Raw genomic sequence first — 12032 nt, 5'->3', positions numbered from 1 at the left:
TATAAGAATATTGAGGTTAAAGTTTCAAAATTTTAAGAATATTTTAAGAATAGCCCGAGGCTGAGATTTTTTTTAATAAGTATATAACTGTGTTGGAAATCTGTAAATACAATACAATAGAATTACTGTTCTCAACTAAACAGTATAGAATTCTTCCCTTCTCCACACGGCCAAACTAGCCAAAAACAACAACGACAAAAGCAGCGCTAGCCGTACGTTTGATGCTAATAACATTTCTGCCAGTGAAAACTTGGTTATACACCAGACACTTGTAAATGATACCTCAATACTTTCAAAAACGGAAATGTCAAACGCTATAATCTAAGAATATTCACAAAAATATTCAGTTCAGCCGAAAAATAGCAATTTTCACTCTAGGCCGGAAAAACAATATCCTTATAGAAAAAAAGCAAAGAGCGTATCTTTTGTGACCAAATTTCAGTAGGGTGGGTTATAAAGGTGTATGGATTGCTGCTTCTCGACTATAACAGGCCGTAAAAATGGACCAATGATTGTTTTTGCGACTCTATTTTTGTGATTCCATTTTTTGCGATTCTCTTGCGCGCGTAGTAAAACAAAACTAAAATGTAATATATGAGAGGCCGTGTGACCCACTTATTTTTTGCTTCCTTTAGCAGCCAGATTTTGGCTGATTTTTCCCCTTTCTTTCTAAATTTCTATAAATCGATATCCTTTTCCAGACTAACCGGGTAAGATTTTTGTACAAAAATATTGGTAAATATAAATTTTTTGCTAAATGCACAGCTTGAATTTAGTAAATGTAGTTAATATTTTGAAGTTGAAGCTGAAATAGTCAGTGGAGACGTCTTAAATGGCAGAGGTCATTATCAATTCTATACACCCAACAAGCGTATTTTTTGTTCTTTTTCCCTAAGTGAACCTGCTTACACCAACAAGTACACAAAAATAGCCATATAAGTTTTAACCATATTTTATTTGACGCTCATTACAAACGTTCAGTTTCCGATATAAGTTCACATAAATACAAAAACGCTGCCGGAAATCATCGTAGACTTGGCTTGAGTTATTCCCTCTTGTCGTGCCACAAGAACTTGTGCTTACTTGATGGGGATATCATTGTGCGCTCGGCCTTAAAATAAACGAACACAAAAAGTTAGAATGGTGCATACACAAACACAACAGCTACCTTCCAGCTACAATACCTTTATCCTGATCACGTCCGACTATAAATAAATACTGTATGAAAAGCTTGCTTATAAAAAAGAAAAAAAAAAGCTTGCTTATGATTAGAAAACGAAAACGCCGAATTTGTGGGACACATTTTCTTTCAGTTTCGTCTTGTTAAATCCTGTAAGTAATTTGCAAGGGAGCTGATTGCTTCGGGAACTGACGGCTTTTGCAAAGAATTCTCTGATAGGCTTAGGTAACGCGTGCAAAGCAAGATGTAACACGCGCAAGTAAGATGAACTTTTTAAATTAAAAAATGTTTTAAACGTTGCATTATCGTGAAGATTTTGTCGCAGCTCTGGTTTAAAATGCTTTAAAATTATAACAAAGTATTTTTGTCCTTATAAAAAATGCTTCTACGTCATCAGTAATGAATTTTTCGAGTCAAAATCCCAGACACCTAACAAGTGTTCCACTTCTGATTGGTTAAAAAAAGAAAACAGAAGAGTCCCAAGCCACAACTAACCTATACACGCTTCTAATTATATTACATCGTCTAGTAACGCGGATCATTCTCAATCTCGAGCTCGCTCAAGATCCTGTCCAGGTCAGACAATTCTTTGGGTCCGCTTGGTTTGCTCGGTGGTGATGGTGATGGTTTCTCCATGCCCAACTTCTTCTTTACGGTTAGACCAATCAGCATGCCTCTTCTGAGACCGTCAAAGGTCGCATCACCCACCAGCTTGGCCGCCTCCCCATATAGACCATGTTCCATCAAGCTTTTGATCTTTGCGATTAGCACTTTAAAAAAGAAAAGAAAATGACAAATTGCAATTGCATAAAAACAACATAGTGGACGCCAAAACAAAACAAACACCACTATGGTCACTGATGATGACCATAGTGTCCAAAACCTTTTGGTTTTTAGAACTTTCATTGCATTTTTAGCCTTATATAAACAGAGAAAGAGTAATTTTTTTATATTAGAAGCAGGCGCTTCTTTTAAACAAAAAGTTTAAAAGCAATTAGGCTAAATTGTCTTTCCGATATTTCAACTTTTCGTTAGATTTTTTAATCGACCGTCAAACACTTTTGAGAAAAAAGCCAACCATGAAGTGAAAACTGGCGCGGGTGGAAATAAAATAAATGTGCGAGATCGGGGAGGTAGAAGCGCGAAAAAAAGATCTAGGGACTACTTATAGGTGGTTCACTGTCACGCCACTATCAAGCCCCGAAAAATAAATCCAAAACTGTTGAGGAAAAAAATCAAGAATATTACAGGTTGCAGAAAACTACAATATGAAATTACTTGTCCAAGTCTCAGGTCTGTACGTTATTCCGTACTCGAGTTATCCGTCAAAATGTTTCACGCAAATTTAGAGAGCACAGTATGGAAACGCCATGTTGGAGCCCAACTGCTTGGGCTCCAACACGGCGACCGGAAATTAATGAAAACATCTGGCATTAAATTATGCTACAAAAAGCGGTCAGATCACCCTCATGAACAAGTAAACATTCACATTAACACTTCTCGCAAAACCCAACTGTCCAGATTGTTAAAAATCGCAGGATGAGGCTTTTTTTAAAGAGAACGTGACAGCCTTCTGGCGGCCATCTTTGATCTCGTGTGGGGTGAAACTCCGAAATTCAAAACGCTCTATCTTAAAGACGGTGAAAGATATCGAGCTACAAACCTTCAAGATATATTTTAAGGACGTCTAATATCCAGTGAAGGGTAAAAACCCAGGAGTCTTGCGATTCTGGGTTTTAGAATTACGTTCGAAATAACGTTACGTGAAAACCAAGAATAGCGCCCAGTCTTTTCGGTTCACGCTCGACAAACTGAGAAAACGAAGGGCTGCTCGCGATCTGGTCAGAGAAGGGCCGATGGTGACTTAAGTCGCACATTGGAACTGAATACAAACCCATTTGTTGTTTATGATCCACCATCTTAAGAACAGCGACTCTCTTGCTTAAATCAATAATCTGTGAAGTCAAAGAAGTTGTTGTGTGTTAAACAACAACGTCAAAGTGGTCAGACGTACATTGTTTCGAATTTGGAAGAAAACAACTTCCAAGTTTTAAGCATTATTAAGTTCTTGTTGATATGTTATAAGCAGTCAGCAAGACATGTATTTTAAGGCTTAAATTCTTTGGATGGGATGCGGATCCCACTTATGTTTTCATTAATTTCACGGTTGCCTTAAAATCCGTAAAAAACAGGAAAGACAGGAAAGTCTAACATAATATTATCATCCTTAAACGAAGCGTTACAACTTAAAAAGATGACTACCTTATAGAAAATCTTTAAGAGAAAGCTGGCCTAGACTAGAGGTGGGAACAAAGTAACCCCCTTAAAAAATCTTACACTAACGGGAAATATGTCAGATGCTTACCTTCAGAGTGATGTCAAAGTAACGCAAGATAGCAGGGACTATGAAACCGAAAACATAATTAATTAAATAAATAAACAAAGAAGCAAATAGAAACATTAAATGGAAAAAAAGAGGACATAAATGATATTCTTTATAACGTAATTCAAGAGCTTTGGTGACCAATAGCGAGCGGGGCTTTTATCTCCATGGCAAAGAAATGAATCATCAAATTGACCCAAGAAACAAATAAAGCAGATATTTCTTTCCCCCTCCTCCCTGGAAAAAAACCTTGCCACCTACCATCCATGCAAAGCTTCTTCTTTTTCTCTTGAAGAACAAGTGTCATCATTTTCTTTTTGAGGGAATCATTATCATCATCATCGTCATCATCATCGTCATCATCAACATCACCATCATCAACATCATCATCATCATTCTTGTCAATCAAGCCTGGCCAGCAAAAATTCAAAGGTAGACGTTAATTTTAGTTTGGTGGGGTAACTTCTCGATATGTGGGCAGGCTTAATTTGTTTGGATTCAAGCAAAAGAATATATGACCTTCATTAAAAAGGTTTAACCGTGTACTTGGTTGGTGGGCAATTTTTTATTCAAACATGTACAGTATCCTTGTTCCCACAGCCTGTTTCTATCCTCGCTTAATTGCAATCAGTTTTTAATTTATAAATTAATTAATGTTATTAACTTAAGAGTTTGTCTGTCTTGCTGGCTGGCAAAAAAAAATATGAAAAAAAAATTCCTTGGAAAACCAGCCTTTCATAAATGGTGCTTGCTGGGAAATAGCTACCTCGTAACGGATCCTGGCTGGCAACTTCATTTACCTATCTACTGCTATCTCGCTGTGAAGAGCGGGTATTTTTTTCCCACGGTTGTTAAACCTGTTATTAGATGTCTATTAATCGTTTAGAGCAATCATTGACAAGTCTATTTTGAAAAATTATCCCGTTGGGTACTTATGAAAACATGACTTACCTTTTTTGCACGGTTTTGAGGATCCATTGCCCAGACCGAGGAATGGAAAGATTTTGTCTTCTAGATCAGGAAAGGGTTCGTTATCAGAGTCCTCCTCGTCCGCCCTTTTCTCAATTATTTCGACCAATCCTGGCGAGAAAACAAAAGTTTACAATACCAATGAAGTCATCGTCAACAAAACCTTACTTTATCCCACGAGAGGAACCTCAAAAAACGTCCTGTTTTGACGAGTGGCAAAAATAGGCATACAAACTTTTCTGGGGACTTCAAAGTTTCAAAGCACCAGGTTTTTCGCTTCACTTGACTTTTTTACTTGGTCTTTAAACTACTGTATTCTCTTTTGTCAAGAAAATATACTGAAGCAATAAAAAAAGTATGTCTTACCTTCCACTGGATTACCACAAGTGGCGTGAGCAAGCAGTCTGTTTACTGCTAAGAAGCTTTTTAACGATGGATTAACTTTCTTATCTCCTGCCTGATCAAACAGTTTCTGCAACACCTCTGATAAAATAGAACATAATAATCATCTCATTGTTTTTTCATCTTGAAGTTAATAAATATTTAGTCATTGAACTATTTCAATAACATTAAAATATCAAATTATGTGTAAATGTACCGTGAATGACATGTTTCGATAATAGGGATACGATCAGAGTCAAGAGAATATTTAGAGTGACACTTTTCGAATTTCGAAGCTTCTGTGAGCTGTTATGCATTCATACAGTTAAGTTAATTGTTTGTCAGTTCTCACTGTCGTGCGCCTTAATCATTTAGGTCGTATATTTGTATAACCTGTTCTTTTTTGTGCTACCTTCGGTCAAGGTCACTTGCTGCCTTTTGCAATAGGATTTCAATATTGCAGTTAATATATCCCCCCCCCCCCCCCCCCCCTTCCCCCCCCCCCCCCCCACACCCCCAAGAGGGGGCCCCCGAAGAAAAAGACAGGTTTCTGCGAATTCTCTGAGATATACTAGCTAGACTTTTCGGGACGTAATTCCTGGCAAGCGTATCGGAATCAAGACAGCTCTCAGAAAAATATGGCAGATTTCATGTCCCAAATCTTGACTCAACATTTCCGAAATGTTAACTTATTTGGTGGTGAAATGGAATCTGTAATTGTTGTTTTTTTGCGCGGCTATATTTTTATCTTATATAAATATTTTTTTATTTTTTTTTTTTTTTTTTTTTTAAAAAAATTAAATTTTTTTTAAAATTTAAAATAAAAAAAAAAAAATTAAAATTTAAAAAATAAAAAAAAAAATTAAATAAAAAAAAAAAAAATTTAATATAAACTAAAAAATAAATGCCTTGCTATATATATTTGTTGAAAGAATGAATACGTGCGGCTAAGTTTCGTTTGACATCTGATTGTTCAGGCAAGTGACGCGAATTTTTAGATTGGCCAATCAGAGAACACAGAACTGAATCAAAGCAAACGCAGACTTCGACGCAACCTGAAAACGCAGAAAAATTTCTCTGCAATGCCTAATTAAGAAAGAGCAAAGAGCTTTACCATTTGTTTGTTGTCAGTGTGCAAATTTCTTACCGAAACCTTCGCCTTCCTCGTCGTTCCTTTCATTCATCATTTTCACTTCATCCAATTCCTCTTCTGGTCCCATTGCCTGGCGCAAAACGTCAATCAAGCCTGACAAAATAAAACGCGTACAAAGTGCAAAAATTATTGATCACATTCAATTTATAAATTCTCAAAAAACAACTCAGCACAATAAGGTCCGTCTCAAGTAACACCCAGATACTTGGCTTGATTTGTATAACATCTTAGATGGATTAGTGGCAGCTATCTTTGCAATTCATAATTGTAATTTTTCTTACAGGATGTTTCTATAAATTATTTGTAAATTTCTCTCTGAATTTTGCTATTTATTATCTGTTTATAATACTGTTTTACATTCCTTTAAGATATAGTTCTAGTTAGGCGTTCCCCTAGTAGTGGAAAGCTAAAAACAACAAAACTATTATTGCTTCTTTTTTCATAATTAAAAGCAACCAATTATTCAGAAAAAAATAAGAAAATGATAGAGCGGTTTTCACTTGAGTTTCACTTTCAATTCGCGTTTGCTTTGTTTTGCGCGCATTACTACGCTTAGAGATTGCTTCGAGCCGGCTACATGCATTTGCTTTGAGGTTTGATTGGTTTACCGGATTTGCTGTTTTCTTTACGATTGGCTTGAGTGATTACTTGGTTTTGGTTTTACGGCCACTCAATAGAAACCTACTCTAAGATTTGCCAAATTATCAAAAAGGGAGTAACTAACCTGACATATTCGCCATTTTCAGGAAGTAACTCTGAGTCTTGTCACACTTATCATGCAGTTCCATCACAGCTTTACCAAGTGCCTGCTTCAAATCCTTTCTGCTGGCATCACCTTTCAACTTCTCTACCAGTTCCTTAGCGTAATCTAAAAAAAAATTGAACAATTAGTTATTCTTGGCAAGTCAAACCTAATGCAAGTTCATTCTACAGTTAGAAAAAAACACGGGTTGGACTGGGAAATAGAGAAACATATATACATTCCTTAGAGTATTGTATCTTTTGTATAGTTATTCCATTTTAAGAATTTAATATTTTAAGTAGTTATCGCCTTTATATATACCTAGTTTTGTTAATATGACATAAAAGAGGTCCTGCCGGGGGTGGGGGGGGGATCCTGTGTCGCTTGTCTAAATTTAGAAATGTCCTGTGTCGCTGTTTTATCACACTTCCCGTCGCTGTCGGTAGTTGAATTGAAGGAAAACTGCTTGTCCTTGTTAGAATTTAAGTTTTTTCAAAAGTGCTGTTGTTTGTCGCAATTTTATTTTATGTGCTGTCGCTACTTTTTGGGCCGTGTCACTTGTCGGAATTTACCCTGGCAGGGCCCCATAAAACTTAACCTTCGAATTGCAAAGTTATGTATAAATAAACTATTTATCTCATCTTTCACATCTTAAATCAAAACTGACAAGAACAAAGGAGGTTTAATTTTTCAAGGAAAAACAGTTCAAGCAATTACTTCTGCACTTAGCACAGTCTTGACCATTTGCTCCTGGTGAAATCCATCACTTTCGTTAATGTAGCACGCTTTCCCTCTCCCTTAACCTCCCCTCCCAGCTTTATGCTTCAACTCTATATCTGGCACACGCATAACCTACTTAATGATCAACTTACTTTCGCTTTCCTCGTCTTTTCGTTTTGTGGCCTTCGCGAGCGCAGGAATGATCTTGGAACGTAGCTGAAAGAAAAAAAGACGCACAAATTAAAATAACTGTTTTGAGATAATAAACATGCATATATTGAGCGATATTTACTGAGGTCATTGTTTACATTTTGCTTCAATAGCATACAGTCTGCGAAGAGGAGGCATCATGTTATGCACAAAGGGACTTCTGATGTTTAGAGAGCTCGTGAAACTTAATTATCCAAGAAATGTTCAGCTCCTTACGTGTTATATTCAAGGAGATGTAAGCGTTCAAAAACTGCAAAATTTCTGGGTGGCAAAAGCGCTAATGAGTTTATACATTCTTTTGCAAAATATAAGCTTTCAAGCTTACGTCACAGAAAAAGTATTTTATACACCAGGCTCAAATTTATAGCAAGAGTTATCTGCAGCAAGTACTTTCAATATTTAGAACTGATATTTTTGTAGCTCGATCAGAAAGTGTGGTGGTTATGCTAATGTGGAAAATATTGTAAACAAGGATTCCCCTAAACCAGCAGAAGGCCTACTCTGGGACCCAAAGTCGCCGTAACTTTGGGCGACTTTAGGCGATTTTAGCTCATTGTGTCCAAAATAACGAGCGATTTAAGGCGATTTTGGGCTACTTAAGGCGACTTTGGGCGATTTTGAGCGACTTTAGGCAATTTTAGGTGACCTTTTAGGCGACCGACCTAAGTACAGTTGTTGTATACATGTACATGGGAATCATCCTGGTACACCATAAAGCATTGTTACAGAAAATATCTATACTTAGAGCGACTTTGGGCGACTTTGGGCTTAAGGCGACTTTGGGCGACTTAAGGCGATTTTGGGCGATTTTTGGTCCCAGAGTAGGCCTAGCAGACTACCAGGAGCTCTTACCGCTTCCACAACGGCTTTGACGGCGTTCAGTTCTGGGTCTGGGCCTGGTCCTACTCCAGCTCCTGATTCGTTATCTTTTCCGGATGCTCCTTCGTCGAAGATTCTCGTCAGTTTTGCTGCAAGCTTTGTGTTTGGCTGCTCGACTATCAAAGAGAACAAACAGCATATATTGTTAAGAACTTGTAATAAACATCGACCTATTCTAATGCAGCAGTTCTCACCGACGCTTAGTTTTGGGCACGTCACTGTGATAATGGTTGAAATCCCTTTACCGCAAGCTCTGACTTTTTTTGGTTAAACTGCAAACAACTTGCAAAGATTATTTTCTTACTTTACACTTTATACACAGCCCAAGCATAAATAGTTAATCACATACACGAAATTGAACAACACTTGAACATAAATATATTTTCTGTTCAATGTCAGAACTCTCGACACCCAGATATTCATTTTTCTTTCGACATCAAATGAATTAGTAAGTATATGCCTAACCTGAATCAAAAATTGATAGAAACCTCAGATAGAGTGTGAGGAATTAAAACTTGCCTTTCTGACCAGGTTTCAGGGTAAACGTTGTCGCGGGATCGCGCGCATGATGCGCGAGTCAAAGCGCGCGTGATGCGCGAGGTAGAGCGCGCGTAATGCGATCGGGATCGCGCGAATGATGCGCAAGGTACACGCGTGCATATCATTTCCAACCACGCGTGTGACGTGTTATTCGCATCCCACGCTCGACTCGTACTCTTCTAATGAAGACTCGCGCAGAGCCGCTTGCCCCAAAGGCTAGCAGTAAACTCGGTTAATTTCTAATTTCTCTCTGCACTTCAAGTACCACAACAGGCGCACAGCGAATTACGAATTCACTTACTAGCTTAACTTGACTCAAATTTAAAGTCGAGTTTGGATTAAATGCAAGGTAATATCGTCATAAAATATACAAAATAGCAAGAACTTTCAAAAACTATCGTTACAGATGAAAATCGTGTTGAAACCGAAATTAGTTACTTTTATTGCTAAAAATTTGTGTGTTCCACGTACTCGGTAAGAATTATTTACATCACATATTTTTTACTTAATTCAAGATTTTACCAAAACGCACATTTCGAATTGTTACAATTGTTAAATGTTTTTGGAGGTAAATTTTCACCGGTAGCTGAGCAGAAAGCTATAATAAAAATAATCTTATCGTGAGAATCTCGTGGCGTTTGTGGCAAATTAAACGTTAACTTTGCTCGAAACGTTTTCGCCTTCTGTGGCTTTTCGTTTTGTCTTATGCTATACTAACTCACAAAAAATCGTGAATATCTACAGTCGAATCCGCCTGGAATTTTAAACCAGAAAAGGCATTTACAAATTATTCGAAAATCACAGCTCGAGTAAAAGTCGGCTCATGTCGAATTCTAAATACTAACTTTCATTCCATTGACGTTTAAATTCTGCTAACTTTACAGCCGTCAGGTCTTTAAAGGATGAAACTGAAGTGATCTCCACGACGAAATGGCAGAAAAGCAGGGCAGCCAAAATAGCCTTCATTTTGGTGTTTGAAGTAAATCGTAGCTTGAAAAAGCAGTTCTAAAGTCTCTTCTAAGAAAAGTCCCTGGAATTGAATGCATAAATCAAACGCCCATTTTTATATTAACATTTAATTACATAGTATCCAACACTTTAACAATACCTATTGTCAACTATAAAAACTACCGCAATTAACTAGCATAAATTTTTAATTCCTGTGAGTTTTTAAACTAAAAAAATTAAAATTAAAATTTGCCAGAAACAAATCATGTATGTATACCAACTTTTGTACTGTCGATATCGACCGACCTGATACTTTTCTTTAGTTTTTCGGCCGCTTCCAATATTTACAGCGCAGGGTTTTAAAGTTCGATGAATGAAAACGCATGGGTTCTGTTGTTAGCAAAACAATTTGAATGGACAACACGTAAAAAAAAAAAACAAATAAACTTAAATGTGAAAAGGGATGTTTCTCTCCAGGGTATTACATCACTCCTTTTCAATAAGATGCCCAAAACAGTTTTTTTATGCTTGAGTACCTTAACAATTAGTTACTTTACGAGCCAAAAGCTCACGTATCTTAATATAAAGCTTATTAAATAAATGCAATTGCCTCTGTGATCATTTCTTCCTTTGGAAACAAATTTTATGCTACCCGTCAAATGGTCTCAAGTAAGCCATCACGTGGATCAGTCAAACATTTGCATCGCATTAAAAACAATTTAAAGTGCTTTAATTAAGAGTGTGATGGAATTCAGTCAGGTAGAGTAAAAAAAAAAAACATTTTTCTCTTGGGTATTACATCACTCCATTCCCACTGACGAGCCGAAAAAGCTTTTTTATGCGTGGGCATTATTTTCTTTTGAAGCAGCTCAAGTGTTTAATCTGAACAGAATGAAAAGCGCATTCAGGACTTTGTTTGCAAAAAGCCCATACTTACTTACTGCCCTTAATGCCGCTGTTGCAAATAGAGACAGCACAAATAAAAAGCTCATGTGAACTTTCAATTGCTAGCGATCATTTTTGCCATTTCTTTCTTTTTTATTTTTTGAAAAAAAAAAGAAAAAAAACTTTTTTTATCTTCACGGTCGAACGCTGCAAACGTAGAGAGCTGTCGGTCATTGCACATTTCATTTTATTCTTGTCTATTGTTATCAAAATGGAGTTTGTTTTAACAAGCAATGTAAAATTGTCAAGTATGTTGACGCCAACGCATTTACCGCATTTACAGCAACTAATTACTGAGAACTAAAGGAGCCGGCCCTGATTTGTATTCTTCGAAGTCTTTTTATTACACTAAAAGAATAGAATAGAGGTTCCAGTGAGACATCATACCGCAAATTTCAAGTTCAAGATCAAACACTTTGCTCCTAATTAACAAGAATAAGTTTTCAAGTAAGAAAAGAGAGGATTCCAAGCACTTTTGATCATCCTTCTCTTAGTCCTTCACTGTGGCGGAATGTAAAAATGGCTCTCAGTTTTTTGTTTTGTTTTGCCTTTTCTTGTTTTCTATTAGAATCGACTTTTTTTTAATTAAGAAATTTTGGATCTGATGTAAGAAGCATCATGACGCAAATAAAATGACATAATACTCAAGAGAGTTATGTCATATCTTATTTATTTTTTGGAAGCGCCATTGTAAGCAAGGTGGACGTACGTGCTTAAAACGATTTGCATACATTTTCCAAGTTGACTCGTTTATAAGTCCTGTATTGTTACTAGAAAATTGTATTGAATCGTGTTATTTGAATTCCGGCCGTATCTACAAGTCATCTTGACTGAGTTAACCTCGGCTAGCTCCACTGTTTCAGCACCGAATACCTTCAGCGATTTTGTGATTTGTATAATTTCTACCAGTGCATAAATCGTTAAAAAAATGTTTTCCGTGATTTTCGGCTAGCGCTATATGCTTCTCTCTTGTTGTAGAAAC

General features: G+C 36.7%; 1 protein-coding gene across 1 annotated transcript; it reads right to left on the bottom strand.

Moving 5' to 3' along the window:
• Positions 1-965: 965 nt before the first annotated feature.
• LOC144658830 (uncharacterized) lies at positions 966-10141 on the bottom strand. The gene is made up of 12 exons (XM_078519311.1): positions 10003-10141; positions 8591-8733; positions 7681-7744; positions 6791-6934; positions 6061-6159; positions 4899-5015; positions 4515-4643; positions 3825-3974; positions 3546-3583; positions 3075-3135; positions 1676-1950; positions 966-1111 (listed from the first exon to the last, which is right to left on the bottom strand). Exons 1-11 carry the CDS (start codon positions 10121-10123, stop codon positions 1706-1708), a joined length of 1311 nt encoding a protein of 436 aa, XP_078375437.1. The 5' UTR covers positions 10124-10141; the 3' UTR covers positions 966-1111; positions 1676-1705.
• Positions 10142-12032: the final 1891 nt, after the last annotated feature.

Source organism: Oculina patagonica, chromosome 6, assembly GCF_052425735.1.
Source record: "Oculina patagonica isolate OP01 chromosome 6, crgOcupat, whole genome shotgun sequence".
Classification (NCBI taxonomy): domain Eukaryota; kingdom Metazoa; phylum Cnidaria; class Anthozoa; order Scleractinia; family Oculinidae; genus Oculina; species Oculina patagonica.
Note: the sequence above shows the minus strand (reverse complement) of the source record. Positions and strands in the feature narration are given on the sequence as shown.

Coding starts and splice junctions, on each gene's coding strand:
- LOC144658830 (XM_078519311.1), bottom strand. CDS start 10,123: ATGAAGGCTATTTTGGCTGCCCTGCTTTTCTGCCATTTCGTCGTGGAG. Junction 6,935..7,680: donor AAAAGACGAGGAAAGCGAAA/GTAAGTTGATCA, acceptor ATTTTTTTTTAG/ATTACGCTAAGGAACTGGTA. Junction 3,136..3,545: donor ACTTTGACATCACTCTGAAG/GTAAGCATCTGA, acceptor TTGACTTCACAG/ATTATTGATTTAAGCAAGAG.